This window comes from Typopeltis vanoorti, chromosome 18, assembly GCF_054136105.1.
Source record: "Typopeltis vanoorti isolate ZY-2024b chromosome 18, IOZ_Tvanoo_1.0, whole genome shotgun sequence".
Classification (NCBI taxonomy): Eukaryota; Metazoa; Arthropoda; class Arachnida; order Uropygi; family Thelyphonidae; genus Typopeltis; species Typopeltis vanoorti.
The window spans coordinates 57,287,965-57,306,444 of NC_143566.1; the positions used below are offsets into that span (position 1 = coordinate 57,287,965).

At 35.3% G+C, this 18,480-nt stretch overlaps 1 protein-coding gene across 4 annotated transcripts in view; it reads right to left on the reverse strand.

Moving 5' to 3' along the window:
• The window catches only part of Dph2 (Diphthamide biosynthesis 2), a 92,028-nt gene that overhangs the window by 21,810 nt on the left and 51,738 nt on the right, over positions 1 to 18,480 (reverse strand). For all 4 annotated transcript variants that reach the window (XM_090408364.1, XM_090408367.1, XM_090408366.1 and 1 more), the window contains exon 4: positions 16,971 to 17,191. In XM_090408364.1, the coding sequence (XP_090264490.1) occupies positions 16,971 to 17,191 (221 nt within the window). The remainder of the gene's footprint in view (positions 1 to 16,970; positions 17,192 to 18,480) is intronic.

Consider the following 18,480-nt stretch of genomic DNA (forward strand, 5'->3'; position numbering starts at 1 on the left):
AAGGCCTATGCTCCCAGGTGGAGTGAAGAGGATTAAGTAAGTAAAGGATGCACAAAATTGGACAACATAAGAAACGAAGATATCAGAAAAGAACTAGATATTTATGACATAAATGAAAAGATCAAGGAATATAGAGAGAAATGGAAAGAACATCTATTTAGGCTGGAAAGATATCGGCTATTAAAACAGGTGGATAGATATAGACAAAAGGGAAAGAGAGAGGAAGACCAGCTGCAAGATGAAAAGACCAATGAAGTCGAAACAGGCAAAGTCCTAATCCTTGAAGAGAAGAAAAAGTTTACAAGGTTGTCCTTGCCCCAAAGGGATATAGCTAGGAGATCTGAGTTCAGGTCCCTGGTTGTGATAGCACTTAAGGATTCTAATGCTTGAGCACTAACAAATTTGTTGAATGAAAAGGAGGAATGGAGTGTGCTGTCATCAGCAAAGCTATGGATAGGACTGGGTCTGTGAGAGCAGGTTATTTACATGCAAGAGGAAGGGAGGGGGTGAAAGAACAGAACCCTTGGGTACTCCTGCATTGGTGGGAAAATCTGAGGAGAGTAAACGATTCACCATGATATGTAGTGAGTGACCAGTGAGAAAGTTGGCGATCCAGTTGAAGAGTAAGGAAGGCAGACCATAGGATTATAGTTTGTTGAGTAGGCCCATGCCAAACCCAATCAAATGCCTTTAAAATGTCAAAGGCAACCACGTGAGTTTCTCCAAATTTCTCCATGGCCTGAGTCCACAGGTGGGTGGTGAAAGCAAGAAGATCAGCTGTAGACTGCGAGTGGCAGAATCCATACTACTGGTCACTGATTAGTTGATATATCTCTAGGTGGTTCAAGAGTTGGTTGTTGATGACCTCCATAATTTTTGAGAGAACAGAAGTGAGAGCAATTGGATAGTAGTTTGTTGGTTGACTTTTATCACCTTTATTTAGGATGAGCTGGATGTTTTAACACAATGCTGTGAGGTAGATGCCAGTTGAATAGGACAAACTAAAGAGTCAATATAAGATAGGCGTTAGTTCTGGGGCACAATTTTTTAACACAATGGGTAGGATACCATCAGGACTAGATGCCTTGTTTGTGTTCGGGTTGTTAAGGATTCTTCAGATTTCTTTTTGTTGGAAGACTATGGGAGACATGATGAGAGCCATTCTTTGTGGAGTGGAGGGAACTTTGTCCAGGTTTTGCTGCAGCATTTGGCCGTTTCAAAGTCTGACTCGGACTTGGTGAAGATTCTTTTACAACTGTTGTGGTCTGCAGTATAGGTAGAGAGGGCAGCTGGAATTTTGGTCTTGAGCCAAATGAAGTAAGCAAAGATTTTTTATTTTACAGCATTGGCATACTTTTTTTGAGAACCAAGGATTGGATTTTGGCTTAGAATTTGAAGTGGAATGAGGAATGAAAGCCTTTATTTCTGTGAGGATGATTTCTGCTATTTGTCTGGATGTTTGGATCAGAAGAACTGAAGCAGTAGATCCAACCATGGGAAGGAGGAATAGAAGTCATAGAGGTCCTCCTAGTTGGCATCCCTGTGGTGCCAAAGGACACAAAGACTGTGAACTGATGGGTGGAGGTCATTCTGCAGCAAAAGAGATTTGTATGAGGTTGTGGTCCAAGCAAGTTTTAAAGATAAGAACTGACAACCACAATATACCTGGAAAGGGAGATTATTAGGAAGAGGTCAAGTGTGTTGGCAAATTAGAGGGAGTTATCTGGTATTCTGGTGGAAAGATTGATGATCTGAGATATGCCATTGCTGATGGTGAACATCTCAGTATCCTTACTTTCTTGATCAGTGAAACTGGAGAAGGGGAGCCAATATGCGTTGTGGACATTGAAGTGGGGTGCTTAAGGGTCAAAGTTGTATAACTGAGAGGATACCTCCACATAGCCTTTAAAGGAATGCAGAGAACCAACCAGGGCTTCTGACCTAATGTCTAATCCTCACCTTCTCATGGGGCATCCTGTTGAGTATCTACCTGGATACTTAACGAACGAGGATGGGCTGGCAATTTGGGATTTAGCCGACCAAATTGTATTCTTATTGGCTTAAACCACAATATTAAATGATTGTACAACATGACAGAATTTCATGCTGGAGGATGGGGTGGCGTCTGGTTCCCCCCCCCCATTGTTTTTGCCAGGGAATGAAAATTCCCTGGCAAAATGAAAAAGTTTTAAAGCGAATAAAAGTTGAGCAGCTCTCAGATGTGAAATGTAGACTAAAATACACAAACATTATTCAAGAAAAAATGAAAGAGTTTGAGAACAGAAACCAAACCTTGAAGATTCAGTGGCAAGTCCTGAAGAAAACATTGATTGATTCTACCAGAGAGGCATTTGGTGAGGTTGTCTGCAAGGATAGAAAAATCAGAAATTCATGGTGCACACAGGAAGTTAAAGAGGCAGTGAAGGAAAACAAGAAAGCATATCAAAAGTTCTTGGCAAATAAGTCAGCTTGTGCTCTTAGAGAATACAGAGACAAATGTAAGAAAACTAAACACTGTAAAACTAGCTAAACAAAAGTCATGGGATGACTTTGGTAAGAACATGGGAAATAAGTATCAAGAAGGTGGCAAGATAGGGACATGGTCAACTGGGCAATGGCCAAGTGGGTGACAAAATAATAGATCAAATATGCAATGCTATTCTATTGTTCTACTACTGGGTAAATTTAAACAATAATTTTTTCAGAAACTAGTTAAAACAATGATCATCATCATCATCAAATTCCCGCATTGTACCCTCAAGGGATGTACAGGATATGATAGTACTACATGAAAAAAATTACATCATTATTAATTTCCTATCTACAATTTTCCTCCAAATCAGTCTGTTACCTGTCAAGACTCCAACATTATCAGATCTTATATTTCTATCGTCTAAGGCACTTTGTACAGTATCAATCCACCTATATCTTGGTCTTCCTCTGGGTTGTTTTCCTGCCAACCTAGTAGAGAACGCTTGTTTTGCTAATCTTTCCTCACCCATTCTGTTTAAGTGACCATACCACCTGAGATTAGCTCTGCTAACGCATTCCTGGATGCTGACAATGTCAAGTTCTTTCCTAATATCCTCGTTTTTAATATGATATTGCCATTGATGCCATCTGTTCATGCCTATAATCTTTCTCAGGACTCTCATATCTGTGGTCTCTAGTCTTTGGTCAAGTGTTTTACTTCTGACCCAGCTCTCAGATCCACAAGTTAAAACTGGTTTGAACACTGTCTTGTATACAGCTAATTTAGTTCCGACTGATTTCTCTCTTATTCCATATGAATTTATTCAATTGACTTCCCACCATACCAGCTTTGCTGATTCTGTTGTCTATTTCTATATTTAATTTACCATCTTCAGTAAAAATCGTGCCTAAATAGCTGAAATGTTTTACTTGTTCCACAGGTTCTCCATTCACAACACAGTTGACATTTTCAATGATTCTGCCTATTTCCATTGTCTTTGTCTTTTTATTGCTGACCTTCATACCATATCTATTACAACAGCTATTCAATTTAGTCAGAGAATCTTGCAGACTTGTAGCAGATTTATTTAGAAGTACAACATCATCCGCATAAAGCAAAGAGCTGACATTAACATCTCCAATTTTGATATCATGTTTAATACCACTTTCCTTCATAATGTGATCCATATAGATAATGAATAACAGAGGGGATAATGTACATCCTTGTCTCACACCAGATTTAACATTAAACCATCTTCCTGTACTTCCTTCAATTCTAACTGCTGACTTACAACTCAAATAAAGAATAAGTATTGCTTGATATAATGCCCCATTGACACCATATAACTGCAGCGTATTGAATAGCTTCTCTCTTGGCACCTTGTCATATGCCTTTTCCAGATCGACAAAACTTAAATACAGATCTTTGTTATATTCCCATGCTTTCTCGACTATTTGTCGTAAAGTGAAGATCTGATCCTGACAGCCTCTATTTGGCCTGAATCCAGCTTGTTCTTCACCAAGCTTTTCTTCTACAATTCTTCTCAACCGTTTCTCAAGTATACTTGCATAGATCTTGCCAGGAACACTCAGTAGGGAAATACCTCTATAATTCTCACATGCAGTTTTATTTTCCTTTTTATATATGGGTACTATGAGAGCTCTACTCCAATCATTGGGAATTCGTCCCTCTGTCCAGGCTTTCTGAACTATGCAGTGCAGCCACTGTAAGACTCTTATACCACCATACTTCAGCATTTCTGGTCGAATATCATCTACTCCTGCTGCCTTTCCACATTTCAAGTCTTTGATGGCTTTTTCTACTTCTAGTATGGATATGTATTCCTGACTGCATGCCTGGTCAGTGTTTTTTACCACTGTGCTGCCATCACTGCTTGTTTCATTTAACAGTTTTTCAAAGTAATTACTCCATACTTCAAGGATATCTTTTTCTCCCGTTTTCATGTCACCTTTATCATCTCTAATTCCTTTTACAGCACTCTTTCCTCCATTCTTAAGCTTCTTCAACAACCTCCAGAATATTTTGCCACCTTCTTGATATTTATTTTCTATATTCTTGCCAAAGTCCTCCCATGACTTTTGTTTAGCTAGTTTTACACTGTGTTTAGCATTCTTGCATTTGTCTCTATATTCTCTAAGAGCACAAGCTGACTTATCTGACAGGAACTTTTGGTATGCTTTCTTCTTTTCCTTCACTGCCTCTTTAACTTCCTGTGTCCACCAGGGAGTTCTGATTTTTTTATCCTTACAGATAACCTCACCACATGCCTCTCTGGCAGAATCAATCAATGTTTTCTTCAGAGTTTGCCACTGAATCTCCAAGGTTTGATTCCTGTTCTCAAACTCTTTCATTTTTTCTTCAATAATCTTTGTGTATTTTAGCCTACAGTTCACATCTGAGAGCTGCTCAACTTTTATTCGCTTTAAAACTTTCTTACATGTTATTCTTTTCAATATGAAATTCAATTTTATCCTGCTCAAGACTAAATAGTGATCACTTCCAATTTCAAATCCTCTGTACACTCTGGTGTCCTGCACCAGGGAGAAAACATCACTATCAACAATAACATAGTCAATGAGACTTTTCTTATTCCTAGCCTCTTCTCTCCATGTGAATTTGTGCACATTTTTATGTTGGAACATGGTGTTAGTAATAACCAGTCCATGTCCTGAGCAGAAATCCAACAGATATTTGCCATTATTATTAGCTTTGCTCTTTTCTCCAAATTTTCCCAAAATATTTTTGTATGTCTCACAATCATTTCCTACTCTGCTATTTAGATCCCCAACAAGGACCAACTTTTCATTTTTCATTGTGTCAGTTGCTTTTTCTAAAGCCTCAAAAAATTCCTCCACTTCTACCTTAGTAGAACCTTCTGTGGGACCATAGGCACAAATAAGTCTCATTGTCCAGTTCCCCATTCTCATATTTGCCTACATTACTCTACTCGAGACTGACTGCCATTCTAGAAGATTAGCCTCGTATTTTGTGTTGAATACTATGGCTACTCCTTCTTTTCCTTGATTGTCATTGCCTGAATATAACATTTTGTATTTATTGCTCAGAAAGATCTCACCAGTTTTCTCGCTTATAATTAAGTTTATTTTTATTGTGTAGAATTACGAAATTGTAGAGAAGTTATACTGAAATTTCCCATGCAAAAAATGAGTCAGCTAGTTAATAAACATTTTATCATTTGCTTTAGAAAAATTTGTTTTCGAAAAAATGAGTTTATATCATAATGAGAATATTAATTTTTGGTCGTTAAAGTCATACAATGCCCGTGTGGGGACACCTGTAACCCCAACCAGGAGCGCCCCCTGGTGGTTAATCGGGGAATGCTCGTCATAGTTTACACTATGAAGGGTAGGAGGGAAATAAAATACCTCCGGCGGACCAATAGGATAGCACTTCCCTCATAGGCCGGTCTGGGGACTTCGAAGGTGGCAGCCCCACCACCAGACTCAGGTGCTGAAGGCTAATCCCCTGCACACCTTAAAATTTCTCCCATTAAAAGAAATCACAAAGAGATAGCCGAACTGCCTAAATGGTTAACGACAAAGCGAGGAAAAAAGGTACAGGATGCAGAACATGGAACGTTAAAAGTCTACATGCAAAAGAAAACAAATTAATAGATGAATTTAAAAAATCAAGATTGGATCTGCTAGCAGTCATACAGGGTGTCCAAAATTCACGCAAGAAGTAATTTTGATAGAAAACACAGGTTTTTAATTAAAAATTGTAATTTCTTATTGATTCATAAAGTATACAGTTTAGGGTTATGCATGGAATAGCATATCGGGTAAATGGTCTCCACGGCTTTGCTGGCACATACGCACTGTTTTGTCAAAATTTTCCATGACTGTTTTGCATAAATAAATACCTTTATTAAAGCCACTAGTGTGTATTTAAGAAAACAGTAAAAACATAAAAAGAGGTGAGAATAGAAAGAAGAAAATATATGAAGTAACAGAAGGGAAACAAGAGTGCCTTCTATTTACTTTATCATCTTTTCTTCAAAATTCCACTTTCCAAAAACTTAATTTTGTCTTGTCTGCATTAGTACTTAATCCACTGATCTTGCTGAATTATTCATTGCATATGATTAAGCCATATTTGGAGAAACTTAAGATAATCTGCAAAATAGTGTATATAAATTAAATTTAATAATGAAATGATGTCAATTTCTCATGGGAAAAAAAAAAAAATAAAACCATGACATATGTATAGGAAAAATACCTATCCAACACAAAATAGTTGGTGAAAGTTTTTTCACTTGGTTCTACTATAAATTAAAGATGCCCAGAAATAAAGGTTTCATCATCAAATTGCTGGCATTTACCCTCAAGAGGTGTACAGGATATGATAGTACTACATGAAAAATTTACATCATTATTAACTTCCTATCTACAACTTTCCTCCAAATAAATGTTACTTGTCAAGGCTCCAACATTGTAAGATCTTATATTTATTTCTTCTAAGGCACTTTTTACTGTATCAATCCACCTATATCGTGGTCATCCTCTGGGTCTTTTTCCTGCCAACCTGGCAGAAAATGCTTCTTTTGCAAATCTTTCCTCTCCCATTCTGTTTAAGTGACCATACCACCTGAGATTAGCTCTGCTAACACATTCCTGGATGCTAATAATGTCAAGTTCTTTCCTAATATAATCATTTTTAATATGATATTGCCATTCATGCCATCTGTTCATGATCCTAATCTTTCTCAGGACTCTCATATCTGTGGTCTCTAGTCTTTGGTCAAGGGTTTTACTTCTGAACCAGCTCTCAGATCCATAAGGTTAAAATTGGTTTGAACACTGTCTTGTATATAGATAATTAGTGTTTTGACTAATTTCTCCAGGTGTGGGGACACCTGTAATCCCCATCGGATGCATCCCCTAGTGGTGGATCGGGGAATGCTCGTCATAGTTTACTATGAAGGGTAGGAGGGAAATAAAATACCTCCCGCAGACCAACAGGATAGCACTTCCCTCATAGGCCGGTCTAGGGGCCTCGAAGGTGGCAGCCCCACCACCAGCTCGGGTACTGAAGGCTAATCCCCTGCACACCTTAAAATTTCACTCATTAAAAGAAATAACAAAGAGATAGCCAAACTGCCTAAATGGTTAACGACAAAGCGAGGAAAAAAAGGTACATGAGATACAGAACATGGAACGTTAAAAGTCTACATGGAAAAGAAAACGAATTAATAGATGAATTTAAAAAATCAAGATTGGAGTTGCTAGCAGTCACAGAAACAAAAAAGAAAGGTCAAGGTTGCCAGAAAATGAAAGATGGATATATACTTTTCTATTCAGGGATAAACCCAAGAGAATGGGGAAAACAAGGGGTAGCTTGCATAATTAAACCAGATCTCAAAGAATACATTACTAAATGGCAACTAATAAACGAAAGGTTGTTGACAATCACTATAGATTTTAAATCAGACAACCAAGTATTCACTGTAATTGTTGCATATGGCCCAAACGATAATGCTAATAAAGAAATTAAAGATGAATTCTTCGAAACTCTTACAAAAAATAATTGAAGAAGTTCAAGGGCATATCATACTACTACTAGAAGACCTTAATGGCCAGGTAGGGAATCAAGTAGATGAAGAAACGAAACAAGTGTTGGGATCACAAGGAGAAATAATCTGGAATAATAATGGAGAAAGAATAATAAATCTTTGCCTTACAAATAATTTAATAATAGCAAATACAATGTTCAAGCATAAAGAAATCCATAAGGAAGAGCCCAATATATAATCTACCAGGAAAGAGCCCAATAGAAATGAAAAATCTATAATCGACTACACCATCATAAGCAGATCGTACTGGAAGTATACAAAAAATGCAAGAGTCTACAGAGTGTTGTGTCCTGAATAAACCAAGAAAAAGAATTACTATTTTTTTTATTCAGGAACAACTCTTTGAAAATAGGCAGAGAATGTGGTGTGTTGGCTATAAACTGGAAATGTATATATATGTATATAACACTAAGATAGGAGTAAGAAATTATATAAGAAATGAAAGAAAATTGTAAGACCTAACCTGTTATGTATAAGGGTCTGATAAAGAAATTATTTAATGTATTGAATTAATTTAAGAACTCCATTTTTTGTGTCATGAGATAGCAAAATCTGTAAGCCAGAGTCCAAGGGTCACCTTTTGATCGTTCAGTGTTATGTGTACAGGGGGGGGGGGGGAGAAATTATGAGAAAGAGAAACTAGAGTGCTTTCTAAGAGAACACGCCAAGAGCACGTGCAATGTAGTAGTGGAAGGAGCTGGATGCCGTGACGAAAACCCACATGACCGCTTTGGCGAGCATCGCGATATACAAGAAACACCGGGAAGAGCATGAAAACAAAAAGGTCAAGCAAACCCCACTTGAGGTTTTTTTGGTTCCTGTTTCATGACCTCTCGGATGTTGGTCCAGTCCACACCTACGGAGAAGTTCCAGGCCGTAGAAAGTATGAGTCATCTGCCGCAGCGTAAGGAATAAGGCTAGCTATTTTCTTGGACTAGGATAGCTATGCTATATCATGCGACTGAAAAACCAAGTAGATACCATCCGGCTAAGCTCCTGAGCCATGTCGCCCTTCCCACTGAGAATCTGGCCATACAGTTGTCGAAAGATGACCAGACGAGCAGCAGACTGAGAAGAAGCCTTGATGCCCAGACAAGGCAGAAGAAAGGAACGAGTATCATTTCAAAGACAGTAATGTAGACTCCTGTATTGTATATTCACGGTTAAGGAATTGTGTGTTTTCCATTTTGTGTAGTGGACTTATTATATGGAACTTTAGGAACTGCCTCCAACTTGGCATAGACCCATCTTTGTTTAAGAACTGTCTGCCTAGAAGGGCTCTATTTAATTTGTATGAATTAATTGTGTTGTGTTAAGTGATATAACTGGTGACCACGTGAGTGTAGAATGTGTGATAACTTGTGATGAGATAATGTTAGGTTACATATAGAGGTGGTCCAAGCCAATATGTTCACGTATTTCATTAGTAGTAATGAACCAGAGATCTTACTAAAATTTGATTCAGATTACCTAGAAATAAGACTTTCATGTATCATTTCTTTAATTAATAAATATGTTTCTTAGTACCTGCCTGATCTGGTTTAGTATATGAATTCAAACAGCCACTCATAAAATTATTATCAAACTTAGCGGGAAGAACCCACATGTATAATTTAACAAAGCGGACCACGACTGCATGCAAGAATATAGTGAACAGAAGTTAGAAATTTACTGTAGTTTAGTTACTGTGTATCACTCTGAGAGAGCCATCCTGGATAAGAGTCTCATCTATCCTCGGTATTGGCTGGCGCAGTTAAAAAATAAATTTGTCAATGCTTATCAGGTGGACTGTCTCAGAAGATATGTTTAATGGCTGCGTCTCATTCTAGGACAAAGCCCTAATCATTAAGTATCCTACACGTAATTAAACTTTAGAGCGGCCAAAGATTTTGTTTGTTTAAAAAGGGAAAAAGTTAAGAGAATAACAAGTTAAGTGTAGACTAACCTTAAAGGCTAAAAGGGACAAAAATATAGAAAAAGAGTATATAACAAGAGGTCCTGAAATAGGCAGTGACCACTACTTATTAGTATTGGAAACAATCCATAAAATAAAAGTTGAAAAATGTAGAAAAAGTAGCAAGGAAATAAATGTTAAGATAAAGAACTACAAACTAAAGAAAGAAGAAACAGCCATTGAGTATAAAAGTAAAATAGAAGAGAAGATGAAAGAAGTAGAAAAGAGATATATGAAGACCAAGATGTAGAAAACCTATGGTACAGGTTCAAAACACTTCTTCTAGAAACAAACAAAGAAATTTGTGGTGAATCATTAAATAATAAACAAAAGTAACATAAAACACCCTGGTGAACTGAAGAACTAAAAGAAGAAATTAAAAAGAAAAAACAATTATGGAAGAGATATATAACATCAAAGCTGCAGGTTGATAGAGAACTATACGACAACCAAAGAAATAAAGTTAAAACCTTAGTGAAAGAAGAGAAAAGAAAATGCTGGGAAGACTTTGAACATACTTTGGAACAAAATTTTAAAGGAAACCAAAAACTCTTCAGTAATGTTTTAAGAAGAATGAGGTAAGAGAAAGAATGCCCCATAAAGTTTATCAAAAATAAGGATGGAAAGTTACAAATTCCGAAGATATCATGGAAAGATGGAAACAGTACTTTCAAGAATTATTGGAAGATGCAGGACACGGAAAAAATAGAACCCTAAGAGCAAGACACAGAAGCAAAATAGAAGATCAGAGTGAAGAAATTCATGCAAATTAACTGTTAGGAGCAATAAATAAAATAAAGCTGGGCAAATCAGCAGGTCATGACCAAATAACACCAGAAATGGTGAAGAATTCAGGAACGAAAGCCATAAAATTTCTTTTACACCTATTCAATGTTGTATGGAAAAAGAAAATTATTCCCAAAGACTGGGAAGTAGCTATAATAATCCCTATATTTAAGAAAGGAGACAACCGCAAATGTGAAACCACAGAGGAATTTCGCTTTTAAGCATTCCAGGAAAATTATATACCCGTATTTTAGAAGCAAGGCTTAGGAATCAAATAGAGGATACACTGGATGAAATGCAATATGGCTTTCAAAAAAATAGAAGCACGCAGGATCTTATCTTCAGTCTTAGACAAATATCAGAGAAAACATTGCAATATGGAACTGTTTTATAGATTTTGAAAAGGCCTTTGACCGAGTTCCCAGACACTTAATATGGCAAACATTAAAGAAAAACAAGATATAAGATAACTTAATAGCAGTCATACAAAGCCTCTACAAAAGTAATAGAAATTATGTAAGAACCTGTAATAATAGATCAAAAGAATTTGAAACAAATGTAGGAGTGAGGCAAGGCTGTATCCTCAGCCCTCTTCTCTTCATTGTAGTAATGGATGAAATTTTAAAGGCATGCCAAACAAAAAAGTTCCACTTAGGATATAGGAAACTGAAAGAAGCCAGGATTTCACACGTGGCTTTTGCAGATGATGTAGTGATTCTAGCAAATACAGCTGAACATCTGCAGTACAATATCAACATTTGGTATGAAGAAACAAAGAAAAGGAATATGACTATAAATATAAATAAAACTAAAACAATGACCATATCTAGAAACCAACAAAAACACATAATAAAAATAGAGAATCACCAACTGGAACAAGCCCACTCCTTTAAATACTTGGGATCATATATACAAGAAGATGGTAGACTAGACACAGAAATTAACAACAGGATAGGAGGGAGAACAAAGCTATTCTATGCAATGAAAGGTCCACTCCTAGATAAGAAAGAAGTCATCCAAAATACCAAACTGGCAGTGTACCATTCAGTGTTTCTACCAACATTAACATACAGTTGTGAGTCTTGGTGTTTAACAACAGGAAACACAAATAAACTACAAACAATTGAAATGAAATATCTCAGGAAAGTGGCACCAAAAACAAGACTAGACCGAATAAGAAATCAAACCATAAGAGACAGCCTTCAAGTTGCACCTCTGAATCAATTCATAACACAAGGCCAAATGAGATGGTTTGGACATCTTAATTGAATGGAAGAAGGAAGAATAGCAAAAACTGTATACGAAAGCCAGAAAATAGGAAAAAGAAACATAGGCAGACCCAGGAAAGGTTGGCAAAAGGAAATTAAAGAAAAATTGGAAAAGAAGGGAATTAACTGGAAAGAAGCAAAACAACAAACCTTAGACAGGATGGCATAGAAATCTCTTTGGCAAAATATCTCGACGCTTAAAAGCATAAGAGATCATAGACGAAGAAGAAGAAGTCATACAATGTGGAGCCAAAGCATGAATGAATTATTTGTGAATGGAACATTTTTACTTTCTCCCCCTCTTTTTGATCATATTTTTGTTATTTTGGCTAGAAAGGATGGAGGTCCTGTTTTCCCTGTTTTGTATTGTTTACTACCTAATAAGACTTGAAACATACATAAAATTATTTTATACGATACATGAAATATGGCCATTACTTGATCCTGAAAATATAAATGCTGATTATGAAATTGCCATTCATCAAGCTTTACGTATAGTATTTTCACAAGCTAACATAAATGGTTGCTTTTTTCATCTCATAAAAAATCTTCGTAAGCATTTAGCTTCATGCAATCTTTTAACCAGATACAATTCTGATGCGCAATTCACTTTAAATTCAAAAATGATCACTTCACTTGCTTTTGTTCAAGAACAAGATATTATTTACGCTATTTCTGAAATTGAGAATCATTTATCTAATGAATTTGAACCAATTTTAGAATGGTTTATGAATACATACATAGGTCGTCTAAGGAATAATAGAACCAGGGCTCCACTGATTTTTCCCTCAGACGTTTGGTCTGTGGAAATAAATGGAAGCGATAAGACAAATAATTTTGCAGAAGCCTATCATCGAAAATTGCAGTTGAGCTTTGGCAGCAGCACAAGTTATCCAAATTTATGGATTTTTATAAATGGACTACAAAAATTAAAAAAAAACATATGATGTTGATAATGAAAGAGCAGTAGCAGGTGTTCAACATCAGCACAAAGGTAGATATTATGATGAAGCTGACCAAAGAATTTTGAAAAAAGTTATAAATTACGATAAGGAAAATATAATAGAATATTTATGTGGTATTGCATGTAACTATAATTTTTAAAATAAAAATTTTGTTTTGAATTACATGTACTTTTTTGTTTTAATGTATATATGTAACGTGTAAATATGTTTGTTAATTACAAAATAATATTAATAAATGAATTAAAAAAACTGCATTTTTTCTTTACTTTATTGTGCAATTATACCTTTTCAGTTTTAAATCATTCTTTTTAACCACTCACTTTAAACCATCTCTTTCTAAAATGATCCTACAAATTTTGATATATGATATAATTCTTTGAAAAAAGAAAATTTTTTAATTTATCGAAAATTAGAATATTGGAGACAAATTCATGCAGGTAAGTTTAGGTCAGTCTAGGTCTGCTGGATTATTATTATTATTATTATTATTATTTTTTTCAATTATGTGAAAATAACTCATACCTCATAAGTCTTACCCATATTTATATTTATATATATTTTACCAATATTTACAAAAAAAAAAATCCACCAAATCATATGCCTGCTAAGCGTGCAAAAATTTGTAAGTTTCTGCCTGGCTATCACCCAATTGTCGTGTATCAGCAAGATATTCTGGAGGTTGTTGAAAAAGTCAGAAATGGAGGAAAGAGTGCTGTAAAAGGAATTAGAGATGATAAAGGTGACATGAAAACTAGGAAAAAAAGATATCCTTGAAGTATGGAGTAATTACTTCAAAAAATTGCTAAATGAAACAAGCAGTGACAGCACAGTGGTAAAAAACACTGACCAGGAATGCAAACAGAAATACATATCCTTACTTGAAGTAGAAAACCCCTTCAAAAGCCTGAAATGTGGAAAGGCAGCTGGAGTAGATGATATTCGACCAGAAATGCTCTAGTATGAAGGTATAAAAGTTTTACAGTAGCTGCACTGCATAGTTCAGAATGCCTGGACAGAAGGACGAATTCCAGATGATTGGAGTAGAGCTCTCATAGTACCCTTATATAAAAAGGGAAATCAAACCGCATGCGAGAATTACAGAGGTATTTCTCTACTGAGTATCCCTAGTAAGATTTATGCCCATATAATTGAGAAATGGTTGAAAATGATTGTGGAAGAGAAGCTTTGTGGAAAAAAAGCTGGATTTGGGACAAATAAAAGCTGTCAGGATCAGATTTTCACTTTACGACAAATAGTTGAGAAATCATGGGAATACAGCAAAGGTCTGCATTTAAGTTTTGTAGATCTGGAAAAGGCATATGACAAGGTGCCAAGAGAAAAGCAATTCAAAATGCTACAGTTGTATGCTGTCAATGGGGCATTATATCAAGCAATACATAGTCTTTATATGAGTTGTAAGTCAGCAGTTAGAATTGATGGAAGTACAGGAAGATGGTTTGATGTTAAATCTAGCATCAGACAAGGATGTATATTATATGTGGTATTAAACCTGATATCAAAATTGGAGATATTAATCTCAGCTCCTTGCTTTATGCGGACGATGTCATACTTCTAAATAAATTTCCTACAAGTCTGCAAGATTCCCTGACTAAATTGAATAACTGTTGTAATAGATTGGTACAAAGACAATGAAAATAGGCAGAAACATTGAAAATATCAACTGCATTGTGAATGGAGAACTTATAGTACAAGTGAAACATTTCAGCTACTTAGGCACAATTTTTAGTGAAGATGGTTGTCTATAGAAATAAACAACAGAATCTGGTATGGCAGGAAGTCAACTGAATGAATTTATATGGAATAAGAGAGAAATTAGTGAAAACACTAAATTAACCGTATACAAGAGTGTTCAAACCAATTTTAACTTATGGATCTGAAAACTGGGTCAGAAGTAAAACACTTGACCAAAGACTAGAGACTGCAGATATGAGTCCTGAAAAACATTAGTGGCATGAACAGATGGCATCAATGGCAATATCATATTAAAAACGAGGATATTAGGAAAGAACTTGGCATTGTCAGCGTCCAGGAATTCGTTAGCAGAGCTAATCTCAGGTGGTATGGTCACTTAAACAGAATGGGAGAGGAAAGATTGGCAAAACAAGTGTTCTCTGTCGGGTTGGCAGAAAAAAGACCAAAGGAATATAGGTGAATTGATACAGTAAAAAGTGCCTTAGAAGATAGAAATATAAGATCTGATAATGTTGTCTTGACAGATAACAGATTGATTTGGAGGAAAATTGTAGATAGGAAGTTAGTAATCATGTAAATTTTTCATGTAGTTCTATTATATCCTGTACACCCCTTGAGGGTACATATCAGGAATTTGATGATGATGCCATTGAAGTAACCAGAAGGATGACCCCACTATTGGGATACTTAGACTGCAGAAAGTCAAGCTTTAGAGAGAGAAAGTTGAAGAGGTCAGAGTAGTTGACAGAATTTGGAGAGTGGTAGAGGAAGCATAGGAAAATGCAGGTTGATTTGGTAGAGAAATTTTGAGCCCAATTAGATCAAACAGTGGGGATTCAAGGATTTGCTGTCTCAGTTCTCATGAATGCACGAGTGCCACCCTTGTGGCGAAAAGAGCTATGTACTGTGTACTTTGGACGGTTGAGGTGTACAGTGGCTGTTGAGGTTGCCAGTTGGGGTTCTGAAAGGAACAGTAGTTCTGGTTTAAATGACTATAGGTGGTGGTGGTGGTAGTGGTGAACATCAATTAAATTGCTGTTTCGACCATGAATGTTGGTGAAGTGGATGTGAACTTTTTTTTGGTAGGAATTAGTGTTGGTGAGTTGTTTGATTGGATTTCTGTCTTTTATGAGCTTATCTGCCCTCCAACAGATTGTGGGCTTGAATTCTGGCATGGGCAGTGGTTGTTTGTAACTTCTTTAAATGGTAGATGAATTTCAGCATCCCAGTGTTTGAGGTCTTAAGTGGCTTGAAATAGTTCCATGTTTAGTCTCTAGAGCAGGGTTTCTGGATAAGGTAAAAAAACAAAAAATATATAAAATTAAAAAAAATAAGAAAAAAATAAAAATCCTTCAGCTATTCATAATACGAATATACTATAGATTGTTAAAACTTTTTTATGAGTGGAAGCTACATAAAAAATTACATTAAATAATTAAAATGGTTAAAAAATTCATCATATAATTAAAGAAATACAAATGATATAAAAAGAAACCTTGGGTAACTGAGTCTGTTAATACTAAGTACAGTAAACCCTCAATTTAACGGACAAAATTTCCGGTCCGTATGTCACATGTGAAAATTAACACCCTATTAATTTTAAAATGCTTTTAACCAAGATTTGCTTATAATTAAATTAACAGGTTATTTTTTGTTATTAATTTCCTGTTATTTTTAAAAAATTTTGGCGAATAGGCCATCATATGTTGGAAAAACACTGTAGTAATTTAGCCGACATAAATGAGTCACTGCTCATAAAACATGTTCGGTGAATGATTAGGACGTGATCACACTAATTGCACTGTAATTGGTTCTTTTGTCGCATGGCGTGACTTTCTGCGGCAGTTTTATTACACACATTTTCATAATTTTAGGGAATTAATTATAAAAACACAGCAGAATTCAAAAGTTCAAAAAAAAACTTCATAGTTTTTTTCAAAGCAGGATTACCTAAACCAAGCGCCTCAACATCGAACATTAACTTCACATTAACTAATCTAAAATTGTGTTAAAAATTGTGTGTAAAACAATTTTTTTGTTATTACAGTGCTAATATTGATAAAATTGCAGTATAATGTTACAGATATTTTTAATTTAAAAAAGTCGCAATTTAACAGACACCCCTTAGCCCCTATTAGTCCATTAAATCGAGGGTTTACTGTAATGCAAACTTGACTGAAAAGAGGATTTAACTTACCTATGATATAAGAATATACTACATCATATACTATAACAACACATGTATCAGTATCTGGTATACACTTTTCAAATTCTATCTTCACAGATTGAAGACTGATGGTTGGACGGCCAAAAATATATAGTACAGGAAGTCGAGCTGTTGGGCTCAAACAAGCACGACCAAAATGGATTATAGCATCTGCGTTGACATGTTCTGCTGCTACCTCATCTACACAACAGCTTTGAAGGAAAGAAGTAGAAAAGAATACAAAATAGTTTATGGTACTCAATTATAATTTCATATATGTATGAAAAATGGCAAAAAAACATCAGCTTTCTACAAACACTATTACAAATTTTACAGTTGCCATTTTCTTTAATTTTCTTCTTCTACAGCAGTATGTTTGTATTGAATATTCATTTCATTCTTTCATTCATTTCATTAATGAATATTCAAATATTTTTACACATATCACAAATAAAAGTTTCATGAGGTATCAATGCATATAATTGGAATTTTGGACTTATTTTTAGCAATATAAGGGTTGGTCTTTTGTATCAGACTTTGACTACATTAACATGTTCTAACATATTCAAATCATATTATTTTAATTAATCAAAGGAAAGTAATTTTTCATGCTGGCTGAACACTAAACAGCCATTTTTTTCATTTTTGGTGATTAACAATGCTTATTAAGAGTTATAATATTTTGCCATCCTTGTTACATCATGAACTGACAATTTTCTCAAACTAACAAGCTACTGGAACTTAAAATCATCGAGTCTACAGTTGTGCTTAGTTAATCAAAGAGGTCCTTAATGGGTTGTGTTACTCCAAAATTATTATAGAAGTACTGTAGTAGTAAAAAGTCACTTGAAGTCATAAATATCTTGATATCCTTGCATTTTACAGGAATTCAAAAGTTGCTTCTAAAATGGATAACTTAAATGAGTGCTAGTCAGACTATCTCTTTTTTTTTTTCATTCTTTATGTCATATAAATACAGTCAACTTTCATCATAATAAACACAGTCAGGGCTCTAGAAATACAACTTAACTCTGCTATCCACTAAAAAAATTTACCATTAACCCCTTAACATACAAAGATGTCTGTGACACATCTTTTGTTTATTGCACCAAAATTGATTTTGAATTTTGGTTTCACATATAAATACAACCGAATATAAACGCTAGACAATCTTGTGCCTATTTCCTTTCAGCCGAGAAAAGTTGCCAACGGCGTGTATCGGCTATTTTGTTTGCGTTTGCACAAATTCATCATTATTTGAAAAATAATGATGAATTTGATCCAGCAAATCACCCTTGCCCAAAAAATTGGCAGAAAAACAATCGCTTTCTGATTTTTAATTGGTACGTTAAGGGGTTAATGAACCAATTAAAGGTAAGTTGTGTGCATTTTAAACACATGTGAAGGAAACTATAATTGTATAGAATTATAGTTTCCTTCACATGTGTTTAAAATGCACACAACTTACCTTGCAGTTCATTTCCAATAAGGACTTATGCCC